General features: G+C 35.8%; 1 protein-coding gene across 28 annotated transcripts in view; it reads right to left on the minus strand.

Annotated features, from left to right (window-relative positions):
* LOC119698358 (ABI family member 3 binding protein) overlaps positions 1 to 22,766 on the minus strand; it is a 136,719-nt gene that overhangs the window by 19,804 nt on the left and 94,149 nt on the right. For 23 of the 28 annotated variants that reach the window (XM_038132366.1, XM_038132042.1, XM_038131342.1 and 20 more), the window contains 13 exons: positions 22,091 to 22,165; positions 20,430 to 20,504; positions 19,718 to 19,792; positions 19,161 to 19,235; positions 17,437 to 17,511; positions 16,893 to 16,967; positions 15,709 to 15,774; positions 15,300 to 15,374; positions 9,896 to 9,991; positions 5,756 to 5,866; positions 3,029 to 3,112; positions 1,457 to 1,525; positions 620 to 832 (listed from right to left, as the gene is read on the minus strand). In XM_038132366.1, coding sequence (XP_037988294.1) covers positions 620 to 832; positions 1,457 to 1,525; positions 3,029 to 3,112; positions 5,756 to 5,866; positions 9,896 to 9,991; positions 15,300 to 15,374; positions 15,709 to 15,774; positions 16,893 to 16,967; positions 17,437 to 17,511; positions 19,161 to 19,235; positions 19,718 to 19,792; positions 20,430 to 20,504; positions 22,091 to 22,165 — 1,164 coding nt within the window. The remainder of the gene's footprint in view (positions 1 to 619; positions 833 to 1,456; positions 1,526 to 3,028; positions 3,113 to 5,755; positions 5,867 to 9,895; positions 9,992 to 15,299; positions 15,375 to 15,708; positions 15,775 to 16,892; positions 16,968 to 17,436; positions 17,512 to 19,160; positions 19,236 to 19,717; positions 19,793 to 20,429; positions 20,505 to 22,090; positions 22,166 to 22,766) is intronic. The other 5 variants (XM_038132191.1, XM_038131955.1, XM_038132282.1 and 2 more) reach the window with 3 other exon arrangements.

The raw sequence follows: 22,766 nt of genomic DNA on the forward strand, positions 1-22,766 counted from the left end.
ATGGCCATCTTGCATGTTTACCTGTCTGTGTGCTGAGCCCTGCATGACTCACAGGCATTTATTCTTAATATAAATCCCTTCCTTTGGAAATGAAAGAAAAAACAGATTCCTTTAACAGAGTGAGCTTGTTGACCCTTTTGCAGTGGGTCATAATACTGCAAGTATTATGCTGGCAAAATTCTACTGACTTACTAGATGGGGGTAAGCTTTGATTGTGTCTGGCCCACTGTGAAACAACAGCCTCAGGTCAAGAAAGATGCTTACACTGTGGGTGTGCATCTAGATATGCTGCTGTATTGTTGGAACTTCTTGACTAGATCTTACCAGATCTTGTACAGAGAGGAGCCAGAAAATTGGAGGAGATAAAGAGTCATATTTCTTAAGCATCTTTTTGTGTCATCACTGACACAAATGATCCTTGTTGTGTAAATCTTGTTATAATCTAGTAGCATTTTCTTATCCACACTGAGTAGACAGTACCACAAAAATACCCCAAACCACTGGGATCCTTTAATTCCTGGGGATTAAAGTACTTTTAAATGACAAAAAACTACTGTGAAAGTAAATTAAGTTGGAAATACTGTATTATCACACAATGGAGGAAAGAAATCAAACCAACCAGTAACAGTGTCATTATCTGGTTTTTCCCAATCCAATATGACAAAGGATGGACAGCCCTCTACAGTCACCACTGTGAGGTTGGTTGGAGGATTTTGTGGAGGACGAGTGGGTTCTTCCTTGCTGCCAACTTCTTCTTGAGGAAAATGTTCAAGAGAGCTTGTGATGGAGCAAGGCACATCATCATCTTTCTTCATGTACTTGACATGGGGTGCTAAGAACAATATAGGAAAGAGCTGTTATTCAATAGAGTGTTTCTACAGAATGGCAGTTCCATTTCACCTGATGTACAACATCCATCTCAGGACACCAAGCAGAAGTCTGCACAAGTGAAACACAAAGCTTTTAGAATAAATTCCATATATTCAATATTAAGCTGCTTGTTCCCCTTTTTGTTTGTTTGGTTTGGATTTTATGTTTTTGTTGTTGTTTTTTAGTTTTTTGCTTGTTTTTAAAATTTTACTTATTGTTGTTTGACCTGGAATCTGCACTGCTTCACCCCCTTCCATGAAATGAAACTGAAGATATTGGCAGGTGATACACACTATTTGAAAGAATTAAAATCTGTCACAAAATGAAAAAATCAACTTTATTTCTTCTATAGTAAAATGAGACTATAATTCTACTTGCAGATTTTGAGTGGTATGCTAATACAAAGACATACACTCTTGTTTCACCAGAAGGAGCAATAACTTAGTCCAGAAAATGCTGGTTTGTACTGCAGCTTTTACATCTGCCACTAAAGTGACACAGAACCAAATAAGATAATTTGATGCAAGATAGCTCAGATTTCATATGCTGCCTGAAATAAAAACACCATAGCTATGAATTACCCTACCTTGGTACCTTGGTTTTCCTGAAGAATCTGTTTCTGATGTAGGACTTGAGCTGAAGACTGTTGCATCAACTGTAGAAAACACAGTTATAATTTGCAATGAGTACAAAGTTTCAGTGTTAGAACTGCAGCATTTCACAGTTCCTTTGGTATTTTAAATAATTATAAGAATAGATAAATGGTAGACATTTGCTGGCAGATCTGGCTCTTCATTTTAGGTATTTTTTCTGTGATGATGTGTAAACCCTGTACTTACCTGCTAGTACAGCCAGCCATAATCAAAATAACAGATTTCATGACTGCTGCTGGATTCAATTCATGCAATATATGTAAAATACTTTTTAGACCATTGTCTTGCATTTGCTTCAATTTAATTTTTTGGTAAGGAAGAAAAAGGTTAGTCATGGAAGAAGGATCTTTTTGTACTGTGCTGGCTGTTTAGCTTGGGGCTTTTTGATGTTCCTGGGATATACAGAATTATTACATTGGTAACTTCTCATAACAGTAACTTCTCTAAAAATAACAATAAAGAAAAAAAAAGTTCTGTCTTCAGAGTGTACAACTTCCACAAAATTTGAAGGAAATTGAAAGCAAATACACTGGTGAAGAGAAACGTGCTAAAGCAGTCAGGATTCATGATACAGTATTGTTTTAATTAGCCACTACACTGGACATGATGCAAATACTACAGTGGACCTCAACAGATAAAACACAATACCTTCCCAACAAGCATTTATAAATAAATCTAGCAACCAGTGTGCTTTACTGGGTACTGTGGGTCACACTGAGTTCATAATCATTGTAAGGAGACAAGAATTTAAGTATTACTATAAATCCTGGAAAATTAGAAGCAGCATCATTCATGACAATAAACCAAGAACTGCACATTTGGGCCCAAAAATTCTAAGCACATCCTCCTCCAAACCCATTACTGTATGCCTTGACTTATCTCTGGATTTGGAAAGACTTATCTCTGAATTTGTAATCAACTCCCAGTTTTATAAAGGGCAAATTACCCACTGACCACTATGATTGCACTACTACAATTTTTTCAATTTAAATGATGGCAGTTTGATCAAATAAAGGAGGTTATCACATCTATGATGAGCACTGTCAGTCGCTGACAAATAAAATGTTGAATTTATGTCCTAGGAAAATTGAAACATCCAGGAAAAAAAGTGCCTTATCCAGTCTTTGTACAGCTTTAAATGGCCACAGAGTACACAGAGTAGCATTGAAAGCCTACTAAGCACGTATGGATTTCTAGAAAGGTGGAAGCCTTGTCACGTTCTCAATTACCAAGATGAGTACGAGAAGGGAGCTAGATCTCAGTCAAATCAGAAAAGTCAAAGGCATAAAAGAAATCAGAATCACTCCAGACAGAATACCTTTTATGTTAAATATACAATAAAGTTCAGGGAAGGGAAGCAAAAGAAAAATGGAAACCTTAATGTTAATTACAAAAAAAACCCCAAAAAAACAAAAAAACAAAACAAAAAAAAAAAAAAACACAAAAAAAAAAAAAAAAAAAAAAAAGAACTCAAAAAACCCCAGAACTGTTTGCAACATGCTTACCATAATACTCTGGAGTTGCAAAAGCTGTTGGTGTCTTATACAATGTTCCTGTCCTCACAGGTGCTGTTGGTCCAGCAGGCTTAGCTATAGTGACAGATGGAGGGACTTGTAGCAACAAGACATTCAGCATTTGAAGGAGTCAAACAGCTTTTTCATTTTCTAAGAGAACTCAGTTTGTGACAACTGCTTCATGCAACAAGTAGTTTCATTCACATCTTAGTAACCCCTCAGCTGGATTTAGGAAAGTTCTGTACTGTGCTAGTTGCAAATGTAACCTAATCCTAAAACCTAGTAAGAAATTTCTTTGCTACTTTGAAGTTGTCTTGGAGGACTTTAGTTGGCTAGAATATAACCTGGTTTAATGCACAGAACCATCCTACACAGACTGGTAAAAGGATGCAAAATGACCAGCACTAACATTGCTGTTCCTTGAAGAAAGGGCACATTTCTTCCTGAATTGCAAGGCACAATAGCTGAAGTCAGCAACTGAAACTTGGATTCTTCCCTCAAATATAGGTAAGATTAATTTCTGCTCTCAACACAGCACATACATTAGTGGTGCTGGAACATTTCTTGAGATAAACACCAAGTCCTTAACTGTGGTCTGCATTAAGAGTTTAACCACAGAACAGTCCTGGAGCTTACACTAAATGAAATTAAGATACACTTCAAATGAAAGCAAAGAAAATGCAGCCAAGTCCAGCATTTTCAACATTTATAGCACTATATTGCTCAAGAAGAAAAGTTTTCTTGCTGAATTCATTTCTGTAGTAGGTTCCATTAGTTGGGACAGACACTAACTGATAGAGGCAATATTAACACCTATAATTAGATGACTGTTAAAAAAAAGTATTTTAGATTATGTGACATTGCTGTTATTCTTCAGCCATTACCACCTAATAAAGAAAACAGGTTTCTAAGAGGCAAACAATCCATGGTAAAGGTCTTGATTTCTTGCATAATAGCTGTAAAAGACAAGAATTAAATTCATAAAACATGCAGATACTCCCAGATAACCATGATATGACAGTGAAATCTCAACCCTGAAGAGTCAAGAACTATATAATGTAGTTACTTCCCCATCATATATGATACAGAACATGGCAACTGAAGGCAGAACTCTGGTGAGCCAAGTTTAAGGCAACAAAAATCCCTACTTTCCACTAATTTTCTTCATGAAGTGGAAATCTAAAAGATTCTCGCTAGAGTTCAGTTTCACAAAGCTTCTGGAACTCTCATTTCCATTTTCTTTTTACCCATTCAGAAGACTTTTAATGTCTGCATAGAAACCTTTCCATAATATCCACTGGATGAGTTAGAAAGATGCAAGTAAGGAATTAATCACAGTGTTAATAGAAATAGGACAGAATTCTGACAGGGAAAATCCAAGAAGAACACTGAGGCAAATTTTTCCTGTTAGTACAGTGGAACTGTCTCTCTCTCCATGGAACCAGAAGAAAAAAAATTACCATGTTTAAAACTAAGCTGGACAAAACACTAGGAAACACAGAAGAAGGAAAATCTTCTACTGTCCCCACAAGGAAGAACCAGATCATTTAACCAATTTATTCCATCTTGAAAGCCTAGGAAGGTATGGTAAATGCTGACTACCACATAACCTGGCCTCCACTGTCAGGAAAAAGGTTGAAATTTCAAAACACTGGTAAATTAATTAGACACTTAGTGGAGAGAATTAGTACAGATCCCAATACAAGCAAAAGAAAATATATCAGGTCTAAGACAAATGATGTCTTCTGTTTTCTGGGAACTATTACTAAGGAAACACCACCCAACAACAACAAGTACAGACACAGTATTTCAATCTTGGCTCTGCTGATGAATAAATATATAGATTGTCTCATCAATCCTGGAGGTTCTTGCTACTCATCTGCCACACAAAATACTAAAGTATTATTTAGGTCTTTAGTACCTTAATAGCAGATAAAGTCCCAAATGAAATAAACAAAACCAAAAACATAACAGGAAATCCAGTAGAGCCATATATTCATATATAGCTGTATATTCTAATATATAAAGACCTTTATAACTCCAAATCTCCAAGGAACTACAGAGACCATTAAGAAGAGGAAAAAAGCTGTCATGATGTTAAGGTTAAGGAGATGATAGTTTCTGACTACATGGAATGATGTTAGCCTAAGGATTCTTGTATAGAATCCACTGACAGAACATCCATGTGGATACTGAATACCTGCTTCAGGATTAACTTAAAATAAAATAGGAAAGGTGAAATTTTCTATGTCCTCTTAAACCAATACTGTAGAAGCCAGAATACTTTACCAAAATAATCAAGCTAAACTCTGCACATGAAACAACTCAGCAATTCCATAACAAATAACCAGCTAGGACTAGGCACTGAATCACAATAGTCAACATCTCCCATCCAACATGCACATTAAATAGCAAAAAATTATATCAGTAGGCATTAAATATTCTTAAGGTTGATCTGAAAGGATGACTTGGAGTGTGCTATTTTGCTTTCAGCTTCCTTACTAGGTGTGATTTTGATATAACTAGGTTAGGGGGGAAAAAAAAGAAACAAGGTTTTTTGTAAGAAGACAAAAAAACACAAGGCTTGTATGTTCCAAAAGACTAGATTCTATAGATATCACAGATCAAAGAAATCTGTGATATAGGATTCTCCTACACTCTGCTGGCCAGTATTATCTCACACACAATAAAATGTTTATGCTGAAAAAGCTGAAATACCTGGACTCCCTGGTTTACCAGTCACAGTGTTAGGAGGCAGAGGTTTTCTTCTCATTTGTGTAGGTCTGGCAGGAGGTATAGGAGGGCGCTGAGGGCCAGGTGGTATAGTCACTGAATGACATTACAGGACAGCATTATTAATTATTTAACCTCAAATTCCATAAAATCAGAAACACACTAGAAGCTGTATTCTGACTTCTCAAGCAATGATTCATATATGATTTAATATCAAAAATGGAGAGGTGAGATTAGGAGATGATCTGAGTTACATTTTCAGCCTTAAATCTCTCAGAACTGTGTGCCATGACGTTTTAAACAAAGTTTACACTGAAAAAATGCAGTTCCTTTGAGATTTTGCACAAGTGTTTCAGTGATTCACTTTCTGTGTAGTTACTCATTTTTGTCAACAGTAATTTTTTGGCATTCAAATGGATACATCTTTACACAACAAACACCACCTCAATGTGCTAGGAAACATTGTCAGTATCCTACTCACAGAATTTCTGACCTCTTGTACTTTCTGACTAATACAAATGGCCACCCTCAGCTTGAAGCAAAATATGTAAGAAAATGAAATTATCATTAGGAACAATTTATTCTATGTCATTCAAAACTGAAAAAAGTTACTGTCACCTCAAACACTGACACGGCTAAAGACAATTACTCTTGTCGAAATTTCTGAAGCATTCAACTTGGTTATTTCAATGTGCAGTTCCAGCCAGTAACCATTACATTTATCTGATAATTTCTTTTGAAAATGAGGTATAAAAGAAAAACCTAAGCCCCTTAATTCATACTTACAAATAATTTTACTGTATTTTCCAGACAATTATGAAGTATTTTATTATGCAAAGGAAAGGCAAAGATTTTTGTTCCACTATTCACCTTTGCCCTTCTTTCCTTAAGAAAATCCAGGAGATATGTGCAACACATTTATGCAACAAAAGCCTTTTTGTACCTAAAAGGAGGAAAATCCTCAAGAGTAGTATAATTCTCACAAGGCTGCCAATGTCAACAACTCTACAAGTTGCCTGATACTGAATTACTGGCTCCATAAGGTACCTCAGGTCCTGTGTATCAGACCTTAGTTTACCCTATAAATAGAGAGACTGTGGGCGAGAAGGGAGCAGATCCAAAGACTCATTTAGGAGAGCTTTTTTGGAAATACAATATACAACCAGGAATATCTCAACCTTTCTCTCTTCTCTTTTCCTTTTTGGACTCTTGTAGTCACTTATAAAACAGTTGATTTATTTTTTTTAAATCCCTCAGATCAAGACAGAAAAATAATGCTCTAATTTAGGAGGACGTAGTGGTGTTGACAATAGCATTTGTAGGTTTCATAGTAATTCCTAATTTCCTGATGGAGATGAAAAAATATGCTTAAGGCCAGAAAAAATATAATAAATTTTTGTATATATGTCATCATACCCTAGGTATTACTGTATGGTAGTATTCATCATTGCTTTTCCCCCTGCCCATAATTAGAGAAGGGATTGTCCCAGGTATTTACAAAGTGCAAATGTGCAACTATTGACTTGTCAATGGTTTCTATAATATTTTCTGAGCAGCACAACTACAACAGCTGCAGGCAAAATAAAACATTGCATTCAGAGTACTGGGTCACAATTGAATCTACTGTATTGTACTCTGGAAAAACAAGAATTCCTATTTTTCTCTTCTGCTACTTCCAACAATGATTTGGGCGCTGGTTGATGATGCTACCAAATCTAATGACCAGTGTGTGGAGACTGAACTTGTAAACTAGGATGCACAATAGAATTTGGGGATTTCGTGAGTGTAGATTCTTGTAAGGAGAGCAACATGGTGAAATGTTCTTATTTAATTAGTCTCTAGGCTTCTTTATGGATTGGGAGTCCTTAACTCAGACACTCTTGATGAAAGAGAAGCCTTGATGAAAGAGAAGAAGATGTCTGCCTCTTAGGGCAGACATCTTTATTGGTGACATAGACAATGGGAATGAGGGATCCCATCCAGACAACCCCAGCAGGCTGAGCAATGACCAATGCAAACCTCCTGAAGTCCATCATGGCCAAGCACAAAATCCAGCTCCTGGACTGGGTGCAATCACCAGTCTCAGAGCTGGCTAGATGAGAGATTAAAACAGCCCTGCTCTGCAGACATGGACTTGAGGATACTGGTGGATGGAAAACTAGAGACAAACCAGCAACATGGGCTCACAGCCCAGAAAGCCATTTGTATCCCGGGCTGCACCAAAATGTGTGTGGCAGTAGGGCAAGGGAGGTGATTCTACCCCTCTGCTCTCCTGAGGCCCCACCTGGAGTTGCCAGCATCCAGCTCTGGGGTCTCCAGTAAAACAACAACATGGGCCTGTTAGAGCAAGTCCATGGAAGGGCCACAAAATCCACCAAAGGGCTGGAGCTCTTCAGCTATGAAGAAACTCAGAGAGTTGGGGCTGTTTAGTGAGGAGAAGGCTCCAGAGAGACTTTAGTGCAACCTGCAGTACCGAAAGAGGGCTTGTGAGAGAAATGGAGAGAGGGTTTCTAACAGGGCCTGCAGAGGTAGGACAAAGAGAGACAGTTTTAAACTGTTTAAAGGGTAGATTTGTATTAGATAATAATATATACTGGAAGAGAGTTGCTTTAGATTAGATATTAGGAAGAAATTCTTTACTGTGAGGGTGGTGAGGCACTGGAATAGGTTGCCCAGAGAAATTGTGGATGCCCCATCCCTGGCACTGTTCAAGGCCAGGCTGGATGGGGCTTGGAGACCCTGATTTGGTGGAAGGTGTCCCTCCCAAGGCAGGTGGGGTGCAACTCTTTGATCTTTAAACATTCCTTCTTATCCAAAAAATTCTATGATTTGATGAATTTTGATATACATGTTTAGGCCACATGAAGAGAGCTGAGACTGCAGTTATGCAAGAAAATTATGAAACAGTAGTAGTGAATTTCACAACCATACCCAACTGCCTTTTATGACTACAGTTCAAGGTATCGACTGACCCCAAAGCTCTAAAAGCTTTAGACATCAAATGTCATAAAACAAGTAAAGGTTGGTCTTAATGTCCCCTCAAGTCTATGTGCATAAAAAACCTTCAAGTCTTTGCAAATCAAAAGTTGGATTTACTTAAGGAAACACCACTGCCTGACATTAAGTAACAAAAAGTGCAGAGTATCATCCTTGTTTTGAGTTTACACTTTGCCTTCAGCTGCTACTAATAGTACATCACGCTAGATTTAATCTTTGCAAAGTACAGTGGTCAGACTGAATAAACTAAAAAAGGATAAAACATCAGAACCTGGCCATCAACATAGGCTCTTATCTTATAGAGGTAAATTACGTGCAAAGGAAATCCAACAGGGATTAGGAGCACACAGCAGTTTATAAAATGGTGTTTTAAAATCCAGTAACATGTTCTCAAAGAAGCTCCCCAAAAAGAACATCTGCAGCTGAGTAGTAACAAAAGATTGCATTTTCAGTCAGTTTCTACATCAAAAAAAACCCCACAGCTAAAGCAAATTTTGTGCTTGATTATGCTTATGAAACAGAGAAATTCTTTACACATCAGGGTACTTACCAGTTGTATGTATGTTTCAGTTAAAATATTTTGGTTGTTTTGAAAACATTGCAAGACTTGCCAGAAGAGTAAACCTTACAAGTCTTGTATTATACATATTAAAAAAACCTGTAACCTGATTTACTCCCCATCTTTATTCTCCTTCAAGCCTAATGTTCTAATTTTTCCAACAATCCCAATATTCAGTGAAACTTCCTCATACATGGGAGTGTGAGTTGGTTATGCTTTTACTTGATTCTCCTTTGCTATGTGGAAAATTAGCATGAAAAATTAGCATGAAAAACATCAGTGCTTACAGTATTGTAAGTGTTAAATCATAAGGATACAGCTCCGGTGGTGAAAATTTCTACCATATGTAGTGACTAAGCATATGTAAGCGACTAAGTGGTGGCTATAAATTATTCTTATTCTTATCTCTTTTAGTAGCATCTGAAGCCATAAGAATGTGTATTGATGAGAATGATTATGAATTATTTTTTCTTCTCAGTGGAGGTGCTTTGTGTGCAGAAAAGGCAGCATTTTTATTTTTAATAAAAACTGTTAAAAATTGCTCTATTGTTTACTTTTATTAACCTTACCAGAAATTGGCTTTTGCCAGGTGTCAACATATTCTGGAGGTCTTTTGACATCCATGTCAATTGGTCTGGCAGTAGCCTCAGGTGTATAAAAGTCATCTGTGAAAAAAAGGAAATGAAATAAGTATCTACAGTGTGGTACCAACTCATGGTATACTTGTATATTGAATATGTTCAAACTCCAGCTGACATCGTGTGCAAAACCAACACATGTCTTGCCTATGTTTTTACTGATAACTTGGTGATATCCATTATCTTCTTATTCAGACAAATGGAAAGTGATCTAGTTCTAAAAAGTCTGCAGTTTAATTTTAAACATTCCTCAAGTAAAGTATATTTGGCAAGAGAAAATGAACAAGATGAAGAGGTAACAGATGAGTTAATCCAAGATTATGTGTGGAAAAATGAGTAGAGAGAACATTCTAGTTTTTCAGTGTAAAGAGTAAAATGTCCATTGATTCTTGCAAAGGGCAAAGTTCCCCTTCTCCTCATTTTATGATCTCTGATCATTCTCCATATTTAATGGTTAGAGAAATTCTGGACCAAATACATTTACCATATTTGGAGTACAGGAGACAAAGTATACACAACATCCAGTCTGTATATAAGAGAAAGTCCTACTTAAAAGTTATATAAACACATTTTTTAAAAAGTAAGTGGCTCCTGGTACAGAACAACTGTTTCACATGCTGGTATTTATAGGACAGCCAGACTGTTAAATTAATATCCTGTCTCTACATAAAGTAAGTAAATTTGCTTTATAAAGACTGTATATACAGTAAAGCAAGAAGATGCATTGCAACTTCGTCATGTTTGTGGGAAAACCCCCCCACACCCTTGCTCAGGATGTAAGACAAAAACCCCTAAAATTTGTTATATTTAGAAAAATAAGTATCAATATTACTTTAATTATCAAATTCCAACCCTATTCCAACATGATCTAATCACTTCAGCTAAAGATTTCATAGATTTACAATATGGACCTCAATTTGTTTTGATATTTCACTAGTATTTTGATGGTATGAAGCAGATAATTTTTCAATTACTTCACTATTTGACCATTTTTGTTGCATGTTCATTACAAATCCACAGTCCATACATGATAAACAATTTAGTGAAGATTAAAGTAAGCTGCGAGTAAGACTTGCAGGAAGCTGGGAAATGGATGCAGATGACCTGGTCCCTGTGTGTAAAATATCTGAACACATCATATGGTTTTATATAAGTGCAATTTGTCTTCAGGTAATTAAAAAGATTAATAGATCTTCACCTACGCAAAGCACCAGAGTAATAATCAATGTTTCATGTGAATGATGTTCAAGGAAGAAAGGGCATGAGAAGACCAGCACCAGCCTTAAGAAAAATAAAAATAATCTTGTGCATCATGAGGTATAGTTAGAGCATGTTTAGTTTCTCAGCTCACCTTTAAGTGAACATACCAACAAAATGAGGTTGCGCATTGACTAATTCACACTAAATCCCCAAGTGTATATTACAAGTCTAAATTATTTGTGCATGCTACAGAAATTCGTGCATGCTACAGTCTCTACAGAAAACCTATCTCTATTCTGCTTCTTAGAATCTAATTTAGATTTATAATCTTTTCTGAGTTATGCCAGCTGAGAATGAACAAAATATTGTACATATTCTAGTTGGAAGAAGTAATTTTGTTTTCTTTTCAGAAACATGCCCTGCTGTTCTGACATTAGTAAAGCAGTAATGAAAAATAAGTCGAAGTTTCAAACCACAATACCTTCATGTTGACAAAATCTCCTATTTTGAGTATTTCAATATGCTTTAAAGTTACATAAAAGTTTGTGTTTTCACATGAGGTACCGTCACAACCAAAGTTTGCTGTATTTGTCATAGCATTTGCCTTATTCTACTTAATGTAACTTGCTTATTAAAAGCACTTATCCCATTCATCCAAACTTTTAACCAGAATTTAGAATAGACCTATTACTTGGATATGTCTTTGTGTCTTCTTTTAGTTCTATATTTTTTCCTGGAAACACTAATGAGGTCTGGAACATGTTAAACTAACCTCTCCATCTTTAATTGTAGGAATACTGTTAGAAAGGTGGATCATTTAAAGGGAAATAATGGAAAAGACCCCTTGATAAAAGAAATTGAAATATCTTTATACTTGAGTTCCTCTGGAACTTGGCTATACATGCACAGTTTAAAAAATAAAAAGAAAATAGAACACAAAGTTAATGGCCATTTTAATGAAAACTATGTATGCCTCCCTTTCACAAGGAAAATAGAAATGTTGCTCAAAGTTTGTTTGCTGACATTTTTCAGAAAGCTCAGTAGATGAGGAGCGGTATTTATATGGTTAGGATTAAATTAAAAAACAACCCAATAAGGTAAGTTACATATACCAACATGAAAAGCCATCTGAATAAAATGGCATTCTAGAGAAAATGGCTAAAACATGACAAAAAACTAAAAGGAATGCTAGTCATGAGGAAGCACTTCCTGCCTCTTTTTCGCAGTCCAGTTTACCACCTGGCACTACAGCTGGCCAGGAGATTGAAAAGCCTGCCAGGAAACCAGCCACAACCCTATGTGCTGGTGCTGGAAAAAACAAATTCTGCTGCTTATCATCTGGGCCCAGCAGCTGCCAAGCCCTCCCTGCATGGGGTGAAGCATCTTTGCACTGAGGCTAACAAGCCCAGTCAGGAAGAAGAAATGGAGAACAATCAACAGCTGTGCCAGTCCAGCAAGGAATGAAAAGATCCAAACTGGTGTCCAAATAATGGAATATCCAAGAATAAGTGATGTAATGTCTAAAGATAAGTCTGAAAATATATTGTTACACATATAGAGCATATTCCTAACAGCCCACTTAAAAATTCTGATCATCTTAGGTCAAAAGGTCAGGATTTTGATAAGCCAACCACAGAAAAGAGTGAAAAAGGAACTTTTTTTTTTTGTCTTTGCTCAGCTGGTAGGATTTGGGGTTCCAGGTTATAGAGTTCTTTCCCAAGTCTCTTTTGCAGACTTAGGAATTCTTCTGCAATAGATAATTAACTGCACACTGCTTGGGAGAGATACAGAAGATTTCTTTAATTGGTTACCTGAATTCCTTTTTGTGTGAATTTATTTTTGTGGGCACAGTCAGCCTTGTGTCTCAGACCTGGTGCAATACTGTGATGTACTTGCCTTACAGAAGACTTGGGATTTCACTTACTGGTCATCAAGAAAAGTACAGACTGAAAAGTTGTGACAAGCTGCAATCCCCTCTCAAGATGACATAAATGTATGAAATTCATAGGTGATTTCTCTTACACTTCTCAGAAGAAAGGTGCAGACTCACAGAAATGTGTCAATGAGTTGTTGTGGCAGTGGGTACAAGGTACAAAGAAGTGGGCAAGAGATAACAAAGGCTTTTAGTACTTTGGATGCTTTGGCACAAAGGGCTTACTTGGCAGCACACAAAATTTAGCTAAGAGACATCTACAGCATGTTTCTTTAACTTAGAGAAAAAATATACTTATTTAACTTGGCAATGGAAACCACTACTGGAAGTATAATTTTTCAGAAGAATTGTAAAAGAAGGTACTTATTTACCAGTGAGTACACATAGCATGCCCAGTAATTAGAAGTTTTGTGGTGACTTCTGACACCATCTACCACAATGAAGTTCTAGTTCTTCCTGGCAACAGGCACTACTATAAAGACATGGAAATAATGACAAATGATGGGCACACCAAGAGGGCCACTTACAATATGATTGCTTAAAACAATATTTTAGCAACTTAAACCAGCATTAAGCACATAAAACTCCATGTAGCAGTTTACTACTATTATGCTTATACTACTGATTCACTTAGCATGTATTAATTTTTGCTGGTGTTTTTAATTAACTACCAATACCTCTGCCGAGGTTATGACTATAGGGGAGAAAAACTCAATGTACTGTGTAACGTAATTGTGTGTTTGTGCATAATTTCATAATGTGATCACTCCTGGAGACCTTTATGCATTCTCCTCTTCCAGTAATCAGACATTAGGAAGCTCACTTGTACAAGGTGATTTCCAGTGCAAGTTAACAACAAAACCTTTTGACCCACAACTACTCAAATTGGGCAATTAATGCTTTAACTGGCTCTGATGTCCTGGAATTTGATGGCCTCACTTAATTTACCAGAAGGACTAATTAAGGTCAAAGAACACGTACCTCTCGTCAAGGCATTCACTCCATATGTAATATAGAAATGTATGCCTTACTCTAAACAGGTTAAATTTAATTCAATTTAAATATACAACCATCTCTGCTGAGTTTTTACCATTTCTAACAACATGGTGGGCTTGTGAAAATGTACAGGAATGAGTAGCTCAAGACATTTTATGATCAGCAACAGGTATTAAATTGCCAAATATAGCAGAAAGAAACATTACACAGGCAAAAATGTTTAGAATAGATGGAATATCACTCAGGCTATCCTAATCTCGCTAGCATAAAAATAGTAACAGGAGTAAGCAATAGTATTGGACAATAGAACTTATAGTGGGTGGTCAGCCAAACATGTTTGCCTTGAACATGTACATTATTCATTTATTTATTTTATTTATAATTTTAAACTTGAACTGTTGATGAAGAATCCCAAAAATATATATTTAATTAGCCAATGGCTATATAAAAAAGGAACCCCAATGCTATTTGTATTAATGTAATAAATTAATGCTCTAGGAAATAAAAAATATGGATTCATTATGAATTAACACTGAAAATATTATGTTGATTGGATGGAAAAATCAAGTACAACTGAAAAAGGATAAATTATTTTTCCCCCAGAAAGCAGACATGTACTTTTAATAAATATCTGTGGTTAGGGACATTTGTTATCTCTTGGTTAAGGATATGTAAATTGAAGCTCTCACTGTTGTCTGCCATCCACCAACATGGAATATTTTGGTGCTGAAGTATCCAAGACTGAATACTGCACAGTCCAAATCCTGCATGATCTAAATGTGAGTTGGTCTAATGTGAACATACCACGGGCATAGGGAGTAACCAGAGAGATACTTGGCTTTAAGGCTTCCCTAACAAGCCTCCTGACCAGGACTCAAACAAATGGGTGATCTTTTTCAATGAAGCATTTTCCAGTATTTATTGTGGATCTGACATCTAGAAAAAATTAGTAAAGAGTAGCCACACAGTAATAAATCTGTAAATTTACACAGACTGAGTGCCAATATAATTTCATAATCACCCTCAGGAATTGTATAACAGGATCAGTAGAAGCAATTACAGATGGCACTCTGAGGAATTAAATTCTAGAATTCTAGAGTAAAACACAGTGAGATATTTTGCAGGGCTCAAGATGACTTGAGGAAGTCACATTCCAGTCTATTATTGAGAAATTTAAAAAAAACCACCCCAAACCCAGACCTTTACCTGTTGTTGGCTCAATCCACTTTGGCAGTCCAGGTGCTCTTGTTCTGACTGGTGCTAGTGTGGTTTTACTAAAAGCTGTGAGACAGTTTCAAAAGAAAAAGGAAAAAGAAGAAAAAAGAAAGAAATTCCATGAGAAGAATACCCAATAGACTTCTATATGATGCCAAGAATTCCACACTAGAGAAGAAGTAACACCTGCTGTGATGACACACAGAGTTCTGGTTTAATTTCTATTTTTTTGTCTTTTTTTTTTTTTTTTTTGGAAAGGCTTTACCACTAGACTTATTAACTGATTGAAAAATATACCTTTCTTTTCCTCCTAGCAATGCTTAAAATTCCACAAAGAATAGATAAAATTAACTAAGTACTTAATCTTCTCCCCATCCCAGACTGAAGAAACAATTCTTACCAGGTCGGGTCTGTGATTTATCCGAAGGCTGTGGTCTTGCAGAAGTGAGACGAGTTTTATGAGGTGCTAAAAGAAATAAGGTCCTGTTTCAATGCTGTGTTTAACAGAACAGGGACAGTGCAGTGCGATTTGCCAGACAAAAAGGTCCATGCACCAATGTGATACAGCAAAATGGACACATGAGAGTTCTATGAGTTCTAATCCAAAATGCATGTGGAAAATGCTAGTTTCTTTAGTGGCCAGATGACTCCATCATGCAGTCTGACCAGTTACATTCATATGTAGGTTTAGGAAAAAGATGTAAAATATTTACAGCCAGTTACCCAACTGTATATGGATACAGAGTTAGCTCTGCAAGGTATCCATGGCCTTAAGACATTTAATTAGGTTCTGTAAAAAACAAACAAACAAAAAACCTCAAAATAAAACACTGAACTGAACTCCCCCCAAACCAAAGACTTAGATAAAACTATGAAACATTAAAATATTACTGAGAAAACAACGGGGAATATTCAATGCAGACACTGTGCAGGGCAGCTGAAGAACAGTGTCATCAGCAAGGTTGAAATCAGAAGCCCTCAACCTTTTGTTATTGTTGCCTTTCACTTACAAAATAATTTTGATACTCTAGATGTTATGGGATCTGTGGAAGTTGAAAGCATAAGCAGTAGTCACTGTTATCTTGTGCCCAATTAGCAACCTCTGTAAATCAGTTTTTTAAAGTAGAGCTGGCTATTTGATATTCAAGACAAATAAACATTCGACCCATAACACTTAACCCAGCCTCTTCAAAGCATCCAAGAAAATACAGGACAGAACATATTACTCATTTTTACTATTTAGACTGGGGAAGTTTTACAGATTTAGATTTTTTAAGGAAAAAGTTGGTACTCAGTTACACTGATGTTTGCAACACTATATACACATGAGTATCCAATACACAGCTCTAATACTGTTTAAAAACTTCATATAATCTTCAATATTTGAGGCAATACTGCGCAAATCCCATTTTGAAAGCAATAAACTAAAATATTTGGTAAGGGGAAAAATACATTTTCATATTATGTATTTGAAACAGTTTTAAATGTTATAATGAATGGACCATTAAACAATGAATTGTACTGATTTTACTTAAGATCTGCAGACTCTCAGTACAACATCTTAAGAAAATCTTTAAAAATTACCTGTATTGAACCAAGGAATTTCGGTTGCTTGACCAATTTTGGGCCTGGGTGAAATGTGGTATGTTTCATTGGGAACTGAAAATGGACATATTACTGCTTAGCAAATGCAAATTATTTCCTTTTAAACATAAGACATCACAGGCAGAAAGGAAATTCAAACTGTCTGTGCAAATCATAAACAAAAGAGCTAGAAATCTGGCTGAAAATCATGCTTTTATACATGTAAAAAACTTCTCCATTCTGGTAAGATATATATCATTAGTAAGCCAGACAAAACCAGAAAAGATGATAAGGCAATGCCTTTTCACATGACTCCTCAGCCTCGTACATGTAGTACTTATTTCTATAAAGAATCACATGAATAAGAAAAATGGCTGGAAAATTAAAACCAGCATCATTTTGTACATGCACTGCATTGTAACTAACAAACATGACAAAGATATAGTAAAGTATTTCTGTTGATTGAAGTGTAGGTTTAGCCATATAGCAAAAGCAGAGAAAGTAAAGATTGATGAAAAATGAACTGATGCAATAGTCTCATTACCCAAAGTTATTTTGGACCCATCAACAACATGAACTGTTACAAGGTTAATTGATCCCAGGTGTGTTGCCCTTGGAGCTATAAAAAATAAACCATTGTTCTGTGAGAAGGCAAATTAAAGAAGTTGGATTTCATGAAGGATCTGTCTCCATTGTTTCCTAAAAAACTATCCTCTGCACATCTGCTAGGACAATTTTAACAGACATGAGACAGGCACATTCTGATTAGTCTGGATGTATTTTCATGCTGACAACCAGACACTGCAACTATTCTGCTGGGCCCCCACTAACTTCAGAACACTTGCCCTAAACCTGGAGTTCTGACAGTCTTTGGTCTTTCTCATACTTGTTGATTAACTAACACTTTTCAAAAAAAATTCTAGAAGTTATGAGTAATGTATTTATTTTTCAGACCTCACTCAGATTTGAATCAATTAATTGAAAGGTCTCTAAGTTACTGGATGAAAAGGACAGACTGGCAGGCAGAGGCAGACACTACATGGCTCTTTGTCTTTCAGAAATAAGGTAAAAATATGGAAGCTGGAAAATAACCTACTTACTTGCATAAGGAGCAGTCGCTATAAAGTGCCATTTATATTTCACAGTAAACATTTGTTTATAGTTTTTTCTACCAGTAGCTTGTTTGGCATATACACCTTTATAATGATTTAAACTTTATATATAAATTTTATAATGATTTTACAAAGGCAAAAAATAAGCCTCTAAATTCTGTTCTTTAAAATTCTTTCCCTAAAACTAAATTTGTAGTGGTACCAAAAGATGGCACTTGTTAACTATGACATGATTGCAAATAGCTCTTAGTCAACTGAGACTTAGAATCTAACTTGGTTATTGGCCAGCCTTTCAAAACAAGGTATTTAGAATAGAAATATTTTTCCTGGACTGTTCCACAGTAACATATATGTACATATATTTTTCCTGATGTCCACAGTAACATATATGTACATATGGTGTATGTATAGATAGAATACAGTTCTTGAATGAATAGGGTCTCTGCTTGAAATCTCTTTGGCCATAAAAAATGGACAAGGAGAAAGAAGTGTGGGGGGAGATTACTAAACTATTTGTCTAAGAATTAAATTTTATCAATTCAGAGGTTAGATCAGAGAGAAGGAAAAATCAGGAGCTGCTCTTGTAGACATGTAGTCTCTCCTCACCAAACTATATTTTTCTCCTGCTAACTTCCTCCGTAGTAATTTCTATTGAAATAGATCACCTCATGCTAAAGCTCAGATATCACCACCCTTCACTATAGATGTGCATCTCTGAATCTACCATGGTTACTGCAAAAATCACTGGAACTGAAGGCACTTCTACTCCTAGCATGTAAAATACCTTGGACTGAAACTCTGTAACCCGATTTTCAAAAGTACTTGAGAAATTGAATCAAATGTATTTAGAATAATAAAATTCCCTAAAACAAAATGACTTTTGAATGTAAGCACAGAAATGTATTTTTATTAAAATTAATTTAATTTCTCACATTTTTTGATGGCTACTAAACCCATCCAACTGCTTTCCATGGATATTGATCCAATTCTTGGGCATTCACTTTGATATAATTTATGAACTAGCTCTCAGCTGAACAATGATACAAAATTCTGTCTACTTATTATGCATGCCCTCTGACCACAAAAGTCAGAGACAGGAGAAATATAACTAAGGCAGCGCAAAGTAACACTTCTGAAGTTACAAACTGTAAATTACCAGGTTTAGTTTGTGGTACTTCTGGCCCAACAGATGTTTTGGATTTGGAAGGAATGAGCAGTGTTTCTTTTGGAGCTGAAAGAAAAGGAAAAATATTATTATTGTATTCTTCAGGAGTCATGATCCAATGCCATACTTAGCCCACAGAAAATGCATGCCTCAAATGCCTGAAAAAAAGACAATAACAATTCCATGGCTTTCTGGAACCTGAAACAAAATGACTAGCCAAAACACAGAAAAGTCTCAGCAGTGTGCTGTAGGATAAGTTGAGTTAGGGGCTAAAATTCTTGCGCTAAAAGAAAATTAGGCTGCAGACTTTGGTTGGAGATCTGACAAATACAGACTTCTGCTCAGACATAAGCTGTAGGCTATTTTTGCTTTACTTGACAAATAGAAATGCGAATCCTCTGTGCTAATACACACACACACACGTGGCAGCAGAATGAAGGATAGTGGAATAGTGTTATAGAAATACCACATTGAAGCATGTTCTCTAGAAATTTCTCCACTGAAAAATTAGAAATACCTGCATCTTAATGTTAAGGAAACTTATTTACCCATTGTTGCCCTTGAATGACCAGTGGTAGTAGAAGATTTTGTAATAATTGGTTGCGGAGTTGTCGGATGTATTGCTGTTAAGGAGAAAATGTGACAATTCTTAGAATATTTATCTGTAATCTAAACAAAGCAGCATTTGCCAAAACCTGAAAAATGTCCCAAACTAAGGAGTAGCAGAATATCTTGATAATCAACTGCTGACAGACATAATTATCTCTCTATTAACTTCTGCTATACATTTATACCAAAAATGGGAAACCACTCAGCCCTCCATAACTGTTTTGAAAGCTATTTTCATTTCTGTATAGCAGACAATGTCTGTTGCTAACTGCACAAGCACATTTTAAAGAAGTTCTGTTGTATTTCAAGAAAAGATTAAAAAAATGCTCACAGAGGAGCATTACCAGGAAAAATTACCAGTAATCACAGAGAACTCAGTCTGTCTAGCCACTGAAATTTGTCAATACCTACATTACTACATTTTAGTCATCATTTGCTATGTGTAATAGACAGAGAAATACCATTATATATATTATACATATCTTAATATTATTTGCAGTGTAGTTTTGGCTTTTTTTGGATTGATCATCTGAAGTGTAATGCTTTTGTTTCACCACAAAACTGGCTATAAATAATCCCACTAAGAAGCACAAAACCTGACACTTGGGGAAAGAATGATTAAACACAAAATTAAAATAATGACTCCATTACCAGGTTTGGTGTAGGGCACTCTTGGTCTTTCAGTTGTTTTTCGTTTGGTATGAATGAACGGTTTTTCAGTTGGAGCTGGAATAAAAACAAAAAGCACCCAAAACAATAATGAAAAAATGCACTGCTTTTCACAGCACACAAGGAGCGGAAGTATGATCTGATCTAGAATAAGGCAAATTATGTAAAAATAAGCTGAAAGTTGGAATTCCTGCAAAGAAAGGAAAACAAGTTAAACGGCCACTTACACAAGAAGACTTCTAAAAAATAGATAAAAAATTGTAGCTTTGCATCAAGCAGTCTCAAATATAGTCATTAACCTCATCATACTGTAATAGGACAAAAATAGACAGTGGTAACCTGTGTCTTCCTCATCTGCCACACAAGAGTATATGAGGACAGGATTTCTTTTTCAGTGGAACATTTGTGTCCAACTTGATTTCTAAATTAAATTATTTTGTTCTTACATGGGAATGATTTAATATTATCTTCATACTATTCAGATTAAAAAATCTTGCAAGTAAAAGTAGGAATAATTTACTGGAAAAGGTTATTTTAGTACTTTTTAGTCTGTGGTCTACACCAATGTGAGAGTTCCGAAATGATCTGCCTTAGCCTGTGCAGTTTTCATCCCCCTTGCTCTGAAGAATCATTTTCTGCATGTGACTAGTGCTCAGGCAGCTCAGGTGTTTACAACAGGGCACCTACTTCATAAAGCTAGATGAAGAGATAACTAAGTATCATTGCATACAGGGAATATAAATTGAAATAGAAACATGTTTAAAAGCAAAAAAATAAAAGAAACATAGTTTGAAGATTATAAAATGCCCATTAATATTTCATTCTCAGAAAATATATACTATTTCATTCTCAGAAAATCACAGTCAAGGTCTGTCTCTGAAGCTGGGGACAGATAACTGGTTGAACAACGATTGCTCAAGCAATGCTCCTGCTCCTGGATAGTGCTTGGGTTCAGTGACCTTTACTTGGTCCACATCTGACAATTAATTTAAGAAGAAGAACACTCAGCTAAGGTTTCATATATTTAAGCAAGTCTTCCCAACAGGGATAACTAGAAGAAAGCAGAGAGGATGGTTTCAAGAAGTAGAGTGGGATTTAGACAGTCACATAGTTGGTCTGGAGACTATTCTGTTGTTGATATATTAGAATTTTTTTCTGTAAAATTAAACCATGAGGAATGAAGAAGAAGAGTATTTTAGAATGAAATTATCCACAATTCACATGAAGAATAGGAGATTAACTCAGTTGGTTAGAGCATGGTGATAATGCAAGGGTTGTGATGGGACAGTTTACTTTAGAGTTGGACTCGATGATCCTTGTGGGTCCCTTTCAACTCAGAATATATGGTGACTCTGTGAAGTATCACTATCTGCTCTTTAAATAAAGTCCCCTTTTACTGGAAAATAGATAACATCTGGAGGAATTGCATCATCCTGACTGGAAAGGCTAGAAGAGGAGGAAAAGAACCTTTGGAAGTAAATGAGTTCATGCATTATTACCCTTATCAAGACCAAAGAGCAAGTAAGTATGTACAAGTAGAGCAAAATTTCATTATTAGCTTTTAATAAAATATAATAAGCTCTCTCTAAGATGATATTCTCTAAAAAAGGTGTAAAGTAGAATATTTATGAAATAACAGTTACCAAATATTGCCTTTGTTCTTTCAGGAATATGAGGAATCATAGTAGTATCTCGTTCATCAAAGGTTGGAAGAATCTCTGTTGGAAAAAATGTCAATAAATTATCTGAATAATGAAAGGAATCTCCCTTTTCTCCTTTTCTCAAAAAACCTTTCAGCACTATACTGTATACAACAGGAAAGGGATGTTTTAAAACAGCAATGGGCATTCACCCTCAGAAATTTATGGTTAGGAAACAACAGTAACAAACCTTCAGTGAAATCACTGATTACATTACATAGGTCAGTTGGATTTATGATAGGGAGTCACCTAAGCAAAATTTAATTGAAGGGAATCCTCACTTTAATCTGGGTGAAAATGCATGTGTAAAGAAAAAGCATTGCAACAGTGTTAGGATGTTTCTCTCATAAAAGCTTCAAAAACATGGTGCAAACTATTAAAGTGTGTTGCTCAGATAGAAGCTGCAAATAACTTTTTTCCTTGATTAAAGCACATAGGTTGATACTATTACTTCTCTTAATATCTGCATAAAATACAAGAACTCTTGAACTGTTGAAATTTCCATCAGATTTAATTGCATCTCTGCAGAGGTTTCTTAACCTAGAACAATAACTAGGTAACAGCTGATGCACTGATGATTATCCCCCCCATTGCCACCCCAAAAGCAATTGTTCAATTA

This window comes from Motacilla alba, chromosome 1, assembly GCF_015832195.1.
Source record: "Motacilla alba alba isolate MOTALB_02 chromosome 1, Motacilla_alba_V1.0_pri, whole genome shotgun sequence".
NCBI lineage: Eukaryota > Metazoa > Chordata > Aves > Passeriformes > Motacillidae > Motacilla > Motacilla alba.